Source organism: Cnephaeus nilssonii (assembly GCF_951640355.1).
Source record: "Cnephaeus nilssonii genome assembly, chromosome: 17".
Classification (NCBI taxonomy): domain Eukaryota; kingdom Metazoa; phylum Chordata; class Mammalia; order Chiroptera; family Vespertilionidae; genus Cnephaeus; species Cnephaeus nilssonii.
This window is the reverse complement of record NC_137088.1, coordinates 32786862-32800484: the sequence shown is the minus strand read 5'-3', so window position 1 is coordinate 32800484 and position 13623 is coordinate 32786862. Positions and strand designations below refer to the sequence as shown.

The window sequence follows — 13623 nt, the reverse complement described above, 5'->3', positions numbered from 1 at the left end:
TAGTCTAGAGCTCAATGACTATTAAGGCTCCTTCAAACTCTGAGATTCTGTAATTCCAAAATTAAATTCAGAATGTAAAAGAAAAATATAAGTTTCATATGAAGAAAGTCTTTTTGATGAAGTCTGAAAAGTGTATACAATTTATTAATAAATATATCATATGAATTATAATTTACCAATTTTATACAAACCTTAAAGATTTTTCAACAACTTGAGTACGATAAACTTCTTCCTGATCCAAATTTATGGTGCAGAAACAATCTCTCATTTTGTTGGGTCCAAGATAAGGCAATAAATTTTTTGCTTCACCTGTTGGCATAAAAATTGAAACTGGTGTTAAATATCACTAGCTGCTTCATGCTAAACCTTATATAGGATTAATCCATCCAAAAGGACATATAAGATGTGGCACAGGAAAAAAAATTAGTGGTTAGAAAAAGATGATCAACTTGTCAAGGAGTCTGGTGATACTGAGGGAGGAGCTGTGTTTAAAGGGGCGTGTGAGGTCATATTACATAACTGTATCCCTGTTCTGAGAAAGGGGCAATCCCCCAACGTGTGCTGTCCATCCCATTCCACCAGCACCAATTCAAGAACTTGACTCTACAATTAATCCTTCTTTCTTATATCATCAGTAATTTTCCTTTCTAGTAAATTGTTCCCATCAGCACATAAACAAGCTTTGGTATTTCCCAATTTTAAAAAAGCACAAAAAGAAAATCTCCTTTGACTCCACCTCCTCCTTTGTGGTATCATGTCATCTTTAGAGTTCCTTTCACAGCAAAACTTCTTGAAAGCAATTATCTCCAGTCATTCTCTAATTTCTCATCTTCCATTCATTCTTCAACTCTTTCCAACCAGCTTCTAACTCCATGATGACACTGAAACTGCCTCCCATATTGCCAAGACCAACAGTCATTTCTCTGTCCTCCTACCTGATCTGGCAGCACTATCCTATGTAATAAAAGGGTAATATGCAAATAGACTGAACAGCTGAAACGACCAGCGGAAATGACCGGTTGCTATGAGGTGCACTGACCACCAGGGGGCAGACGCTCAATGCAGGAGCTGCCCCCTGGTGGTCAGTGCGCTCCCACAGGGGAAGCGCCGCTCAGCCAGAAGCCAGACTCACAGCTTACAGCTGGCGAGCACAGTGGTGGTGGGGAAACCTCTCCCGATCCGCGGCAGCACTAAGGGCTCCCGGACTGTGAGAGGGCACAGGCCAGGCTGAGGGACCCCTCTCCCTCCCGCCCTGAGTGTATGAATCTCGTGCACCAGGCCTCTAGTTTAAAATAAGTTAAAAAAAAAAAAAAAAAGGTAATACTAACATCCATCCTTAAATTGTCCTCTTTTCTTGGCTTCCACAACTCTGGCTTTCCTCCTACATCACTGGCCCTCTCTCCTGACATCTCTCCTTCCTCACGTCTAAATCTTATAATGCTTCAGGGCTGTTGTGGAGCACCTTCTTTCCTTTCCCAAGCAAACTCCTTCAGTATATGGTGTTACTGCTGATGCTTCCCAAATCTACATTTCCAGGTCTGCTACCTTCTTGTCAACACTAGCTATGAATACCCAAGTGCCTCCTTGGATTCTGTAGGTATCTCAAATTTAACAAGTCCCAGACAAATCATCTGACTTCCTCCCTTAAAACATGCTCTTCCCCCAGTCTACTACCACCTTCCTCTTTTTCTCACCATCCTCCCCAAACCTCCCACCCACACATCGAGTCCATCAACAAATCCAACAGACCCTCCAAAATAAATCCTAAATCTAACCACTCCTCAATCACCTTCACTGGTTGCACCCTATTATCTACTCTCCTTCAAGCAGTGTGTGTGATCTTTTAAACACATCATTCAGGTCAGCCACTCCCCTGCTCCAACACCATTCCATTTCACTTAGAATATAATCCCATTTCTAAATTCCCACTGTCATGGTCTAGACAGCCCTACTGAACGGTCTTCTCCTCTCTGACCTCTTCTCCTCCCACTTTCCCCAGTGTTCACCTTCTTTCCATTCATCAACCATGCCAAGCTTGCTCAAGCTTCGGGCCTCTGCCTGGAGTGCTCTAACCCATAGCTGGCTATCACTCAGGTCTCAGATCAAATGTCACTTCCTCAGAGAAACCTTCTCTGACTATTGTTACCACATTTTATTTCTCTGTTTCTTTTCATGATAGCATTTATAACTATCTGAAACTCTGTTAATATTACTTAAGTGTCTATTTTCTGGTTCCCTCATTCTTGAGGCCTGAGAATTTGTTGATCTCCAAGGTCTAAAATAGTGACTGCCACCCAGTAAGGAAGACACTTGAGAGAATTTGTTGAATGCATATTAAGGAAACCAATACGTCTAGTTTGAAGTTCTTGTAAGATGTGCTTGGGCCACAAGGACACACAAAAGTGTGGGTGCTGAAATCAGACACCAATGTACTAAATTAGAAAAGCAAGACAGCTGGCATAAGGAAAAGAGCTTTGCCCTAACAATCAGGAAACCAATGTTCTGTCTTACCTCTGCTACTAAGTGGCTAAATGACTTCAGACAAATCACTGAAGCACAGCTTGCCTGGTGAAAGTTTGGAATAGATAAACTTAAGTCTCTTATTGTTTATCAACTTTAAAATTAAAGGCCATTTAAACCAATATATTTTAAAGAAGTTTATCAGAAAGTTAAGAAACACCTACGAAAAAAAAACCTCAATAAACAAATACTTTTAAAAAATTAAAATGAGAAAATCAATGAAAAGGTACCAGTTAGATACTCATTGTTACTAAACTTGTCATTGGGAAATTAGAAAAAAATAAATTTACCACTTAAACGGAATATGTAAAAATACTTATGTTCATCTCAAGTAAGAATCAAGGAATCTAATCTTTTAAGTGACCCTAAAATTGTGTCATATGGGTTGGGCTGTTTCTTAACAGGAAAAAGAATATATATTTGATTTTGTATCCATCCATTCTCTTCCTCTAGATGTCCCTCCTCTCAAACAAGGCTCATCTGGAGTTGATCCATCTACCTGTGCTCTCTTGACCCCATCTCTTCCCTTTTACTCCAGAGCACTCAGCAATTCTGTTTTCATTATTTTCAACCTTCTGTTCCTTTAAGTCTCTCCTTCTTTGATAACTCCCCTCTGTATAATCTGTGTTTTATTTTAAACCAAAATCCAACTAGGTCACTCTATAGGGCCTGGAATGTAAACAAATTTGAAATTAACCTTTTGCACTCGGATGTCGAGTGTGACTCGACACGGTTAGCATTAGAATAAAGGAATCAAGAAAAAAGCAAGCGAGTGCAAAGGGTTAAATCATAATAGGCATGCTCCATATCTAATGAGAAAACTTGGAACACTAAATCATAGGCCTTGAATATGTTCCTGTTTCATTCACATAAAAGTGAAGTTTAAGAAAACTACACTATGAAATGTACATATTTCCAATGCCCACCTTTTATTAAAGAGAGAAAATGGAGATTATGTTGTCTGCAGCATCCAATGAACTTGACACTAACAGATATTTACTTAGAATAAAAACTTAAGTTCTATATAATATATAAAATGCACTCATATCACTTCCTATAAAAGCAGTTATCATACTCTTTGTTCACTAATGTTCAAATAAATTACATTGAAAGTGAATTCATCTAACCAGTGCTTAACTCACCAATCAATCATCCTATATAATAAAGAGGTAATATGCAAATTGACCATCACGCCCTCACAAGATGACTGCCTACAACCAGGCCAGCAGGAGGGGTTAGTGAGGGACAACCAAACGACTGAACAAGCAGGCTGCATGGGGCGACCAGGCCGGCAGGGAAGTTAGTGAGGGATGACCAAACGACTGAACAAGCAGACCAGGCCAGCAGGGGCGTTGTGAAGGGTGACCAGGCCGGCAGGGAGGTCAGTTGGGGGCAACCAGGCTGGTGGTGGGGGGGGGGAGTTAGGGGCGACCAGGCCAGCAGGGGGTGGGGGTGCAGTTAGGGGCAACCAGGCTGGCAGGGTGGGCAGTTGGGGGCAATTAGGCTGGCGGGGGGGGGGGGGACAGTGAGGGGCGACTAGGCCAGCAGGGGAGGGCAATTGGGGGTGACCAGGCCGGCGGGGGGTGGGTGGGTGGGGCAGTTAGGAGCGACCAGGCCAGCAGGGAGGTGGCAATTGGGGGCGACCTGGCTGGCAGGGGGGGCAGTTAGAGGCGATCAGGCCAGCACACAGAGGCAGTGAGGGGCGATCAGGCCAGCAGGGGAGGGCTGTTAGGGGCGACCAGGCAGGCAGGCAGGCAGGTGAGTGATTAGGAACCAGCGGTCCAGGATTGTAGAGGGATGTCCAACTGCCGGTTTAGGCCCAATCCCCGAGGGGTCCCGGATTGGAGAGGGTCCCGGATTGAGGGGACCCCCCCTGGGCACGAATTTCATGCACCAGGCCTCTAGTCCTATATAATAAAAGCCTAATATGCAAATTGTCCCCTTGGGCAGTCGTTCAACCACTCGCTATGATATGCACTGACCACCAGGGGGCACTGCAGAACATGGAGGGCATCGGCGACGCGGCGCTGGCAGCAGGCAGCAGTGGAGGCACTACTGGCCCCAATGGGCCCCGATGAGAGCGGGACCACAGTGGGATGGTGGAGCAGGTGAGCGGGCAGTGCCAGGCCAAGGCGGATGCAAGCGGGGGCCCGATCACCCTGCCCATCGCCCTGCAGACAGCAACCAGCAGCAGCAGTGGGGTGGCTCCAAGGCACTGAGGGAGCCAGGCGGGGGGCCCGGACCTGACTGATCGCTCCGAAGACAGCGACAGCTGCAGTGGTGGGGGGTGGGGCTGCTGCCTGGCTCCCAGGCACTGAGGGAGCCGGGCATGGGGCCCTGCCCCAATAGATCGCCCTGAAGGCAGGATGGTAGAGCAGGTGAGGGGGCGGCACCAGGCCAAGGCAGGGTGCCAGGTGGGGCTGTGGGGCTGTGAGGCTGGGGGCGCAAGCTGGGGCTGTGAGGCTGGGGGCACGAGCTGAGGTCTGATCTACGCAGGCCACCCCGAGGGACCCCACCCATGCATGAATTCGTGCACTGGGCCTCTAGTACAAATATGTTGATTAAGCCAGCTATCAAGACTTTAAACTGCAACTCCAAAATATAGTGGTATTTAATTGGCATTTTATAAAAGACATAAATTGAAATAATTAACTGCCACTTTGTAAAAAAAATCATCAAAAGTGAAGGTTAGAAAATAAAAGTAATATTGTACCCATTATATCTCTAAGCAAAAAGAGATTACCTTAATAGCACACACTTTACATCAAGATACACAAAAAGAGAAAACTGAGGAAATTTGGAAGATTGTACTTGTCTTGCATGTGTATTTGCTTTGGGCCTCACTAGTTCTAGTTAATTATGGTATATAAATAAGCAAGTGCATTAAACCAAAAAACAACAAAACAAAACAACTACTGCTCCTTAAAAGGCAAGCTTCTTGAAAACTTATTCTATAAACTCTGCTCCTACTCACAGCCTGAACCTGCAATTTGTGGTGTTTTTTAACTAGATCCTTCAAGAACACTAATAAATACTAAGTGCTACCCAATCAAATGATTGCTTTTCAGTTCCTACCTTATTTAACCATGCTTCAGTATTTGATAGCACTGATCTAGCCTCAGTGTAGGGAACCCACTCCTGATTTTCTTTTACTCCCTTGTTCAGGCTTTTCATCTATTACCCACACCTTAAATGTGAGGCAACTTTTGGCATCCATATGCCACTAAATATAGGTGGAACACCAATTTTAGGTATATTAAAAAATGTCACTATAAAAAAATAAAAATAGCCAAAACTGGTTTGGCTCAGTGGATAGAGCGTCAGCCTGCGGACTGAAAGGTCCCGGGTTCAATTCTGGTCAAGGGCACATGCCTGGGTTGTGGGCCTGACCCCTAGTGAAGGTGTGCAGGAGGCAGCCGATCAACAATTATCTCTCATCATTGATGTTTCTATCTCTCTCCCACCATCTCCGAAAAAAAAAAAAATACACACACACACACACACACACACACACACACACACACACACACATATACATATACATATATATAAGGCCCAGTGCACAAAAATTCATGCACTCGGCAGGGGCCGTTGGGGGGGGGGGGGGTCCCCTCAGCCTGGCCTGCGCCCTCTTGCAGACCAGGAGCCCTCAGGGGATGTCTGACTGATGGCTTAGGCCCGCTCCCCAGGCTAGCCTCCCTCTGTGAGAGGCGGCCTGCAGCTGATAGGGGGCACATGCCCTGATCGCCCCAACACCACCGCTGCCAATGGCCTCCCTCTGTGGGAGGCAATTGGTGGGGCGATCAGGGACGACGCTGGCCAGTGAGCGGCCGTCCCTGCCCCACCGCCCCCCCCCCATCAACCCCTTCGCCACCGCCCCCCAATTGCTGTCCCCTCCCTCTGCCCGCTGGCACCCGGATTGGCTGGCCTGGCGCTGCCTGTTCGCTGGCCACCCCCCTCCCCCTCCGCCAACCAGTTGTTTTATCATTCAGTCGATTTGCATATTAGAACCAAAAGATCATGGTTCAATTCCCAGTCAAGGCACATGCCTGGGTTGCGGGCTCAGCCCCCAGTGTGGGGCACGCAGGAGGCAGCCAATCAATGATTCTCTCTCATCATTGATGTTTCTGTCTCTTTCTCCCTTTCCCTCCCTCTTTGAATAAAAATTATATATATATATATATATATATATATATATATATATATATATATATATAAACAAAAACAAATACTTATACATTTCTCAACATTTGATGGTATTATCTGCAAATTTTCTCAATTTATCCATAGCCCATTCGATGGTGGCTATTCTTAAGGAGAATCGGGATCTATATCTGTGGTACATATGGTAGATCAGTATTCTTCATCCATTCCAATGTCCTTTGGTGTATGACTTTCTGCACTGCAGAGACTAGAAAGCTAAAAACTACATTTCCCAGCCTCTCTTGCAGTTAGAACTGTGAATGTGACTTAACTTCCACCAATCAGATGCACTCATTAGAAATTTGGAAGGCAGAAGAGAAGGGAGGTTGCATTAAGGCTGCTTCTACTGACAAGCACTGTCATGAAGATGTCCAGATTTTCCGCAGCAACATTTGCAGAAGTCCTTGTGTCTAGTCACAGGTTTCATAGGTATCAAGAAGAAAGGCACAAGGCATCCATTCTGTCATACAGGTTGTGACAGGTGTAGCTTGGTTCTAGAGCCAGCTGTAATGACAACAGATTACTGATGAAGATGGCTGCTTGCTGATGGTTATTTCCTAATAGTGGCAGATTCCTGATCATGGCAGAGGTGGCGAGGTTGTAAGACAAGCAGCTAAAAATTACAGCTTCCCAATTCTGCAGGCACGTTTTTAATCCTAAAAGAGATAGTAACTCTCTTGGTGGTCCAGCTGCAATGTGACTTTAGAATGCCATTCCTGAAAGTTCAACATAGAATCCGTTTCCACAGTCTTTCCAACGATTCTATAAGCCACTTAAAATTTTTTACTAAATCTCTTTCTGCTTAAACTAGCTAGAGTTGATTCTGTAAACTTAATCCTAGACTGGTTTCTTTTCTTGCCCTTCATTTCTAAACAAATTAGAAAACTCCATCCTACAATACTAGTCTTCAGAGTTTGGGAAATCTTTCAGCTAGATGTGGCTATCTGGATCAAACATGGACTCAGAAATGACAAAGCAGTATCTCACTAAAAACTATTTTTATTGTTCCAGTAGATAGTGAGTTGAATAGCACAGCATGATCGAATGGTAAATGCTTCAACCTGGGAAACGGAGACAGATGGATCTTAATTCTCTGTATTGTTGTATCTGTCTCTGGCAAACATTTCTTCATTTCCTACTGTACCATTTGGATGTGGTTTTTAAAATAGGCTCAATAATATAGTGTCATGTTTCCATGAATCTGGGAGTATCAACTTTTCAACATTCAAACCATATGCAACATTTTGGTACCTCCATCTTTTTAAAAAATATTCTTTTTTCTAACTTAAAAGTTTTTATGTATTGATTGATTAGAGAGAGAGAGAGAGAGAGATAGAGAGAGAGAGAGAGAGAGAGAGAGAGAGAGAGAGAGAGGGGAAAGGATAGAGAGACAGAGAGAGATTTGTTGTCCTACGTATTTATGCATTCATTAGTTGATTCCTGTATGTGCCCTGATTGGCGATCGAACCCACAACCTTGGCATATCAGACCAAATGAGCTATCTGGCCTGGGTAACTCTATCTTATCCTTAAATTTATACACATCATGTTTTAAAGTAATAAGATTAAAGTATTCCAGACATTCAATATATTGCTGAGATAGGACACTTAAGCAAGACAAATAAAATAATGGAAGTGGTTTTTACTTGCATTTGAATGAAAGAAATGTTTTTAGCTTATCCCTCATTTAAAAAATTATATGCATGCCAGAGTACTGCAATATGCAAAGGCAGATATTTGTCTTCAAAAGCAGATGTATTGACCCTACAGCAAATAGTATAGACCTGATTATATTTTCAAATGTCACTATTTCCTTCAACAGTGAATCAAGATCAGGAGGTATATTATTGACAAAACAACTATTCCTTTATGAAGAAAGGAAGCTGGCTTTCAAGCTCAACATCCTTTATTGTGTAACAACATCCTTTCTTGTTGGATTCATAAATGGTACTCCTTAAGATCTTTTCTAGTCTACATTATGACTTATGATATAATTAACTAAAATTTAAAAAAATTTCCGAAAGCATGGATTTTTAGAGATGAGCAAACTAATCTCCACAGGGCATTTCTTCTCCCTCATAGAGGTACTGCAAGTATGCCAAGAACACCTTCACACTACACATCAGTGGTTTTTGTCCAACCATAAAATGAAACAGCCTCTTGCCTACTCATGTGATAGTAACTGTTTCTCCACAGCATACATAGCTTGCAACATCATATATAGCTTAAATAAAATGCCCTGTTTAGCTTGGCTCCCCATCTGTCAAACTGTTGCCAGTTACCATTTTAATATGTAAACATATATATCAGCCCTTGCTCAAAAATCTTTAATGGTGCCACACTACCCACTTTGCAGAATGAAATCTAAAATTGCTTAGTCTGGCATAAAAACCCTTCATAATCTGACACCATCTACTACACATTTGGCCTCTTCTACTTACTTAATCTTTACATCCACAAGTTATGCTCTAACAGTACTCAACTATATTCTCCCACGCCTCCATACATCTGCTATGTTATTTTCATTGCATGGAATGCTCTTACCTGTTTTCCCCCAAAAAAAGATGTTTAAGGGCATCCTCATAAAGTCTTCCTTCAATTCCTAGGTAGTCATGTCACTCTTTTCTTATTTCCTCATATGTACTTCTACTATAATAATCATATTGTATTGCACTTGTTATATTTCATTCAGCAAATATTTATTAAGTGCCTACAACATGCCAGGAACTTTTCTAAATGCTGGGGATATAACAATGAATAAAAATAGATCTCGGCCCACGGAACTGTTGTATAATCTAGACAGGGGAAACAAACATCATAAACTCTTAAACAAGTAAATAAATAATATTTATTGCCATGGAAGAAATAAAGTAGGGTAAGAGGGTTAGAGAGTGCCCGGCCCAGAGGGTAGAGAATAGGAGGAGAGCACTGTTATTTTATACAGGGAATCAGGGAAGGCCTTCCTATTAAGGCATTTGAGCATATACCTGAAGGAAGTCAATGAAGGACTGAGCCACGTGGATATCTGGGGAAAGGGACGGACAGGAAAAAAGAATAAAATATGTAAAGGCTCTGAGACAGGATAATTTGGCACATTGAAGGGATAGCCAGTATAACTATAAAATTAGCCAAATGGCGAGAGGGAGGAAATGGTAAGAGATGAGGCAGTGGCGGGGAAAGACGTTAAACAGGTCTTATAGGCCAATAGGAAGCCTTTGAGTGAGATGGAAAGCTATTGAAGGATTTTGAACAGAAGAATGGCACCATCTAACTTTTGTTTTAGAAGACTCATTGCAGAAGGGAAAAGGTGGAGGCAGAATACTACATAGGCTATTGTAATAATCATGATTAGAGATAAGCTGGGGGGGGGGGGCAGTCCTGACATGGAGAGAGGTGGTCAACTGGGTGTACATACTGAAGATAGAGCCAACAGGATTTTTGATATTTTGGATGTGGGTGTGAGAGAAAAAGGGGTCAAGGATGACTTCCTGGAGTTTCAGCCTGAGCAGCTGGATGAACAGAGATGCCATTTCCAGAGGGAGGAGCCTCTTGTTGGAGGAGAGGGACCAAGAGTTTGTACTGGGGCCCGGCCGGTGTAGCTCAATAGTTGAGCGTCGACCTATGAACCAGGAGGTCCAGGTCAGGGCACATGCCTGGGTTGTAGGCTCGATTCCCAGTAGAGGGCGTGCAGGAGGCAGCCAATCAATGATTCTCTCTCATCATTGATATTTCTATGTCTCTCTCTTCCTCTCCCTCTCTGAAATCAATAAAAAAATATTTTTAAAAAAGAGTTGCCCTAACCCAGTGGTCGGTAAACTCATGAGTCAACAGAGCCAAATATCATCAATACAATGATTGAAATTTATTTTGAGAGCCAAAATTTTTAAACTTGAACTTCTTCTAATGCCACTTCTTCAAAATAGAGTCGCCCAGGCCGTGGTATTTTGTGAAAGAGCCACACTCAAGGGGCCAAAGAGCCGCATGTGGCTCTCGAGCCGCAGTTTGCCGACCACGGCCCTAACCGGTTTGGCTCAGTGGCTAGAATGTCAGCCTTCGGACTGAAAGGTCCCAGGTTTGATTCCAGTCAAGGGCATGTACCTTGGTTGCGGGCACATCCCCAGTAGGGGGTGTGCAGGAGGCAGCTGATTGATGTTTCTCTTTCATCAATGTTTCTAACTATCCTTCTCCCTTCCTCTCTGTAAAAAATCAATAAAATATAATAAAAGGAAAAAAAAAGAAAGAGTTTGCATATTAAATCTGAGATGTCTATTAGCTATCCAAGTGTAGATGTCAAGAGGGCAAAGTTGGTTGGAGCATTATCCCGATGTGCCAAGGTTGTGGTCACATCCAAGAATCAACCAATGAATACATAAATAAGTGGAACAACAAATCAATGTTTTTTCCTCCCCCCCCCCCCCCATCTGCTCTCTCTCTCTCTTAAATCAAGCAATTAAAAAAAAATAGGGCAAAGAAGTCCTGGATGGAGATAAAATTTGAAAATCATCAGGAAGTACATAATATTTATAAAACCATAAGACCATACAAGATCACAAGGAGAGTAAATATGGATAGAAAAGGAAAGAGATTTGAAGATAGAGCCTCAGAGGTTTCCATCATTTTGAGTTAGTAGAGATGAGAAGGAACTGCTATGTGCCTCTTCATTGAATAGTAAACTTCTTAAGGGAAAGGATCAATTCTTAGAACCATGCTTAGCTAACAATAGATACTGAAATACCTACTAAATAAGTATAAGAGAGTGTGTGTTTAGAACTTTAACATGGGCAAAAAAAGAGTTTATCATATCACAAATTACAAAATTGCATATAAGCTTCTTTTTTTCAGTTGATGTAAGTTGATCTATGTCACTGCTCCAAAGGTTAAAAAAATGTTTTCTGTATACAGTTACCTAAAGCACTAACTATAATAATCTTTATAATGTTAACACACAGTTATTATATTGAAAATAAACAAGCAAATCCAGAAATCCACACATCCAAATATTTACTGAGTGTCTACTAATACGCTAGGCATACAACAGTGAGAAAAAAAGACAAAACTGTATCTTTATTGAGCTAACATAAGTGGACAGACAGAAAACAAATAAGATAAACAAATAAGAACGGTATGTTACTAATAAGGGTTAAGCAGGAATGGACACCACATGAAAGGCAGAGGAAGGGGGAACCAAGGAAGGCTCCACTGAAAAGGTAACTTCTGCATAAATACCTGAAGAAAGAGGGGAGACAAGTAAATATTTTCTAGAAAATAGTAGCTTTTAGTCATTGTCAAAAAGTAAACAATTTAAACTAAGAAGATAAACACCACTGGGAATCAAAACTGATAACAGATGAACAGAAATGGAAAAATGGCCAACTTTCTGTGTACAAGATCAATGATTCTTTGTAAAGGTCGCCAGATAGTAAATACAGATCTACCATATAAATTTTACCTAGGACTAGAATTTCAAGTATCAGGCTACTGGGTACAGATTCTGGTATATATGCTTCTGTACATGTGTGCTAGTATGCACATATGTGCTTTTGTGTATGTTTGGGGGAAATATATGCATGCATTTAGATCTATACAAACAACCTTGTGAGGTATTACCATTCCTTTTTATAAATTTTTAAAAATTAATTTACATATCTGCTAAGGTAATTTGACAAAAATCAAACTCCAAAGCTTAGTCTTTCTATTACTCTTAATGTCTTTCTGAATAGAGAAATGCTGAGAGGCACAGACAGCTACTCCTTTCTGAAATTACCCTAAGAGATCCTGTACGCCCAGGTCTATTCAAAGGATAACTTAAGAACAGGGATAAGAGCCAAGACAGAGCTCAGTAGGATTAAATTAAACCCCAAGAGAAATTGCAAAGGGCCAGAATCCTGGACAAGGTAACCGCAAAGACAAAGATTGACGTGGGAGGAAAGCTAAATCGTAAAACAGCTACCCTTTACTGAATAAGTTAATACATATACTACATAGATTTTTTTTTAGGGATTTCATATATGTTACTTCACTTAATCTTCACTATAACTTCTTCCAACTGGTTTTCCCCCACAAAGTATAGACACTGAGGATGGAGGGATAATATTACAGAAGTAAGAGGACACAGTCTGGAAGTGGAAACAGCAGGAGCACCTTCAAGGAGGCAGTAAATAGTACAAATTGGTTAAAGCATAAAGGGAGCTGAAAGGGGAATGAGAAGGAATAAGTTTATAAAGGAAGGGTGAAATCAAACAGGTCCTGAAATGCCAATCTAAAGAGTTTTAACTGTATTCAGTAAGCAACAAAGGTCACTGAAAGTTTGTGTGGTCAGGACTTGCTTCAGGGAAATCTGACAGTTAAATGGCCTAAACTAATGTACGGGCAATGGGAGGAAAAGAAAAATGGAAGAGATACTACAGAGATAGAATAACTTGGCTTAAGTGACTCAGGAGATGATGTTCTAATAAGAGGAATATCAACTTAAACAGGGGAATGGAGCTTTAGATGGGGAAAAGATACAAAAAGATGCAAACTTTATTATTTAAATTCACACACACACACACACACACAAAAGAAGTGAAGTATGAAGCAAATGTATACTTCAAATATAATACAGTCTTGGTGTTGACAAGTTTAGAGTAAAATTAAAATTTTACTCTAAATTAAATTAGATAACTGTTATGCTCTCTAATCCTATATAATAAAGATATAATATGCAAATGGTCGTATGCTGTGAAGCGTGATGACCGACCAAATAACGACCAGATCATGGGTCAGCAGAAGGGTGGGGCAGCAAGCTACACGCAGGCAGAGGAGAGCTACAGGAGGGGGCAAGGCAGCAAGCTATGAGGGGGTGGGGCGGGGGGAGCTACAGGAGGGTGGCAGTGAGCTACTGGTGCATGGATTTGTGCGC

At 41.9% G+C, this 13623-nt stretch overlaps 1 protein-coding gene across 4 annotated transcripts in view; it reads right to left on the bottom strand.

Moving 5' to 3' along the window:
- Positions 1-13623, bottom strand: part of RASA2 (RAS p21 protein activator 2) — a 121656-nt gene that overhangs the window by 94806 nt on the left and 13227 nt on the right. For all 4 annotated transcript variants that reach the window (XM_079794677.1, XM_079794678.1, XM_079794679.1 and 1 more), the window contains exon 2: positions 192-309. In XM_079794677.1, coding sequence (XP_079650803.1) covers positions 192-309 — 118 coding nt within the window. The remainder of the gene's footprint in view (positions 1-191; positions 310-13623) is intronic.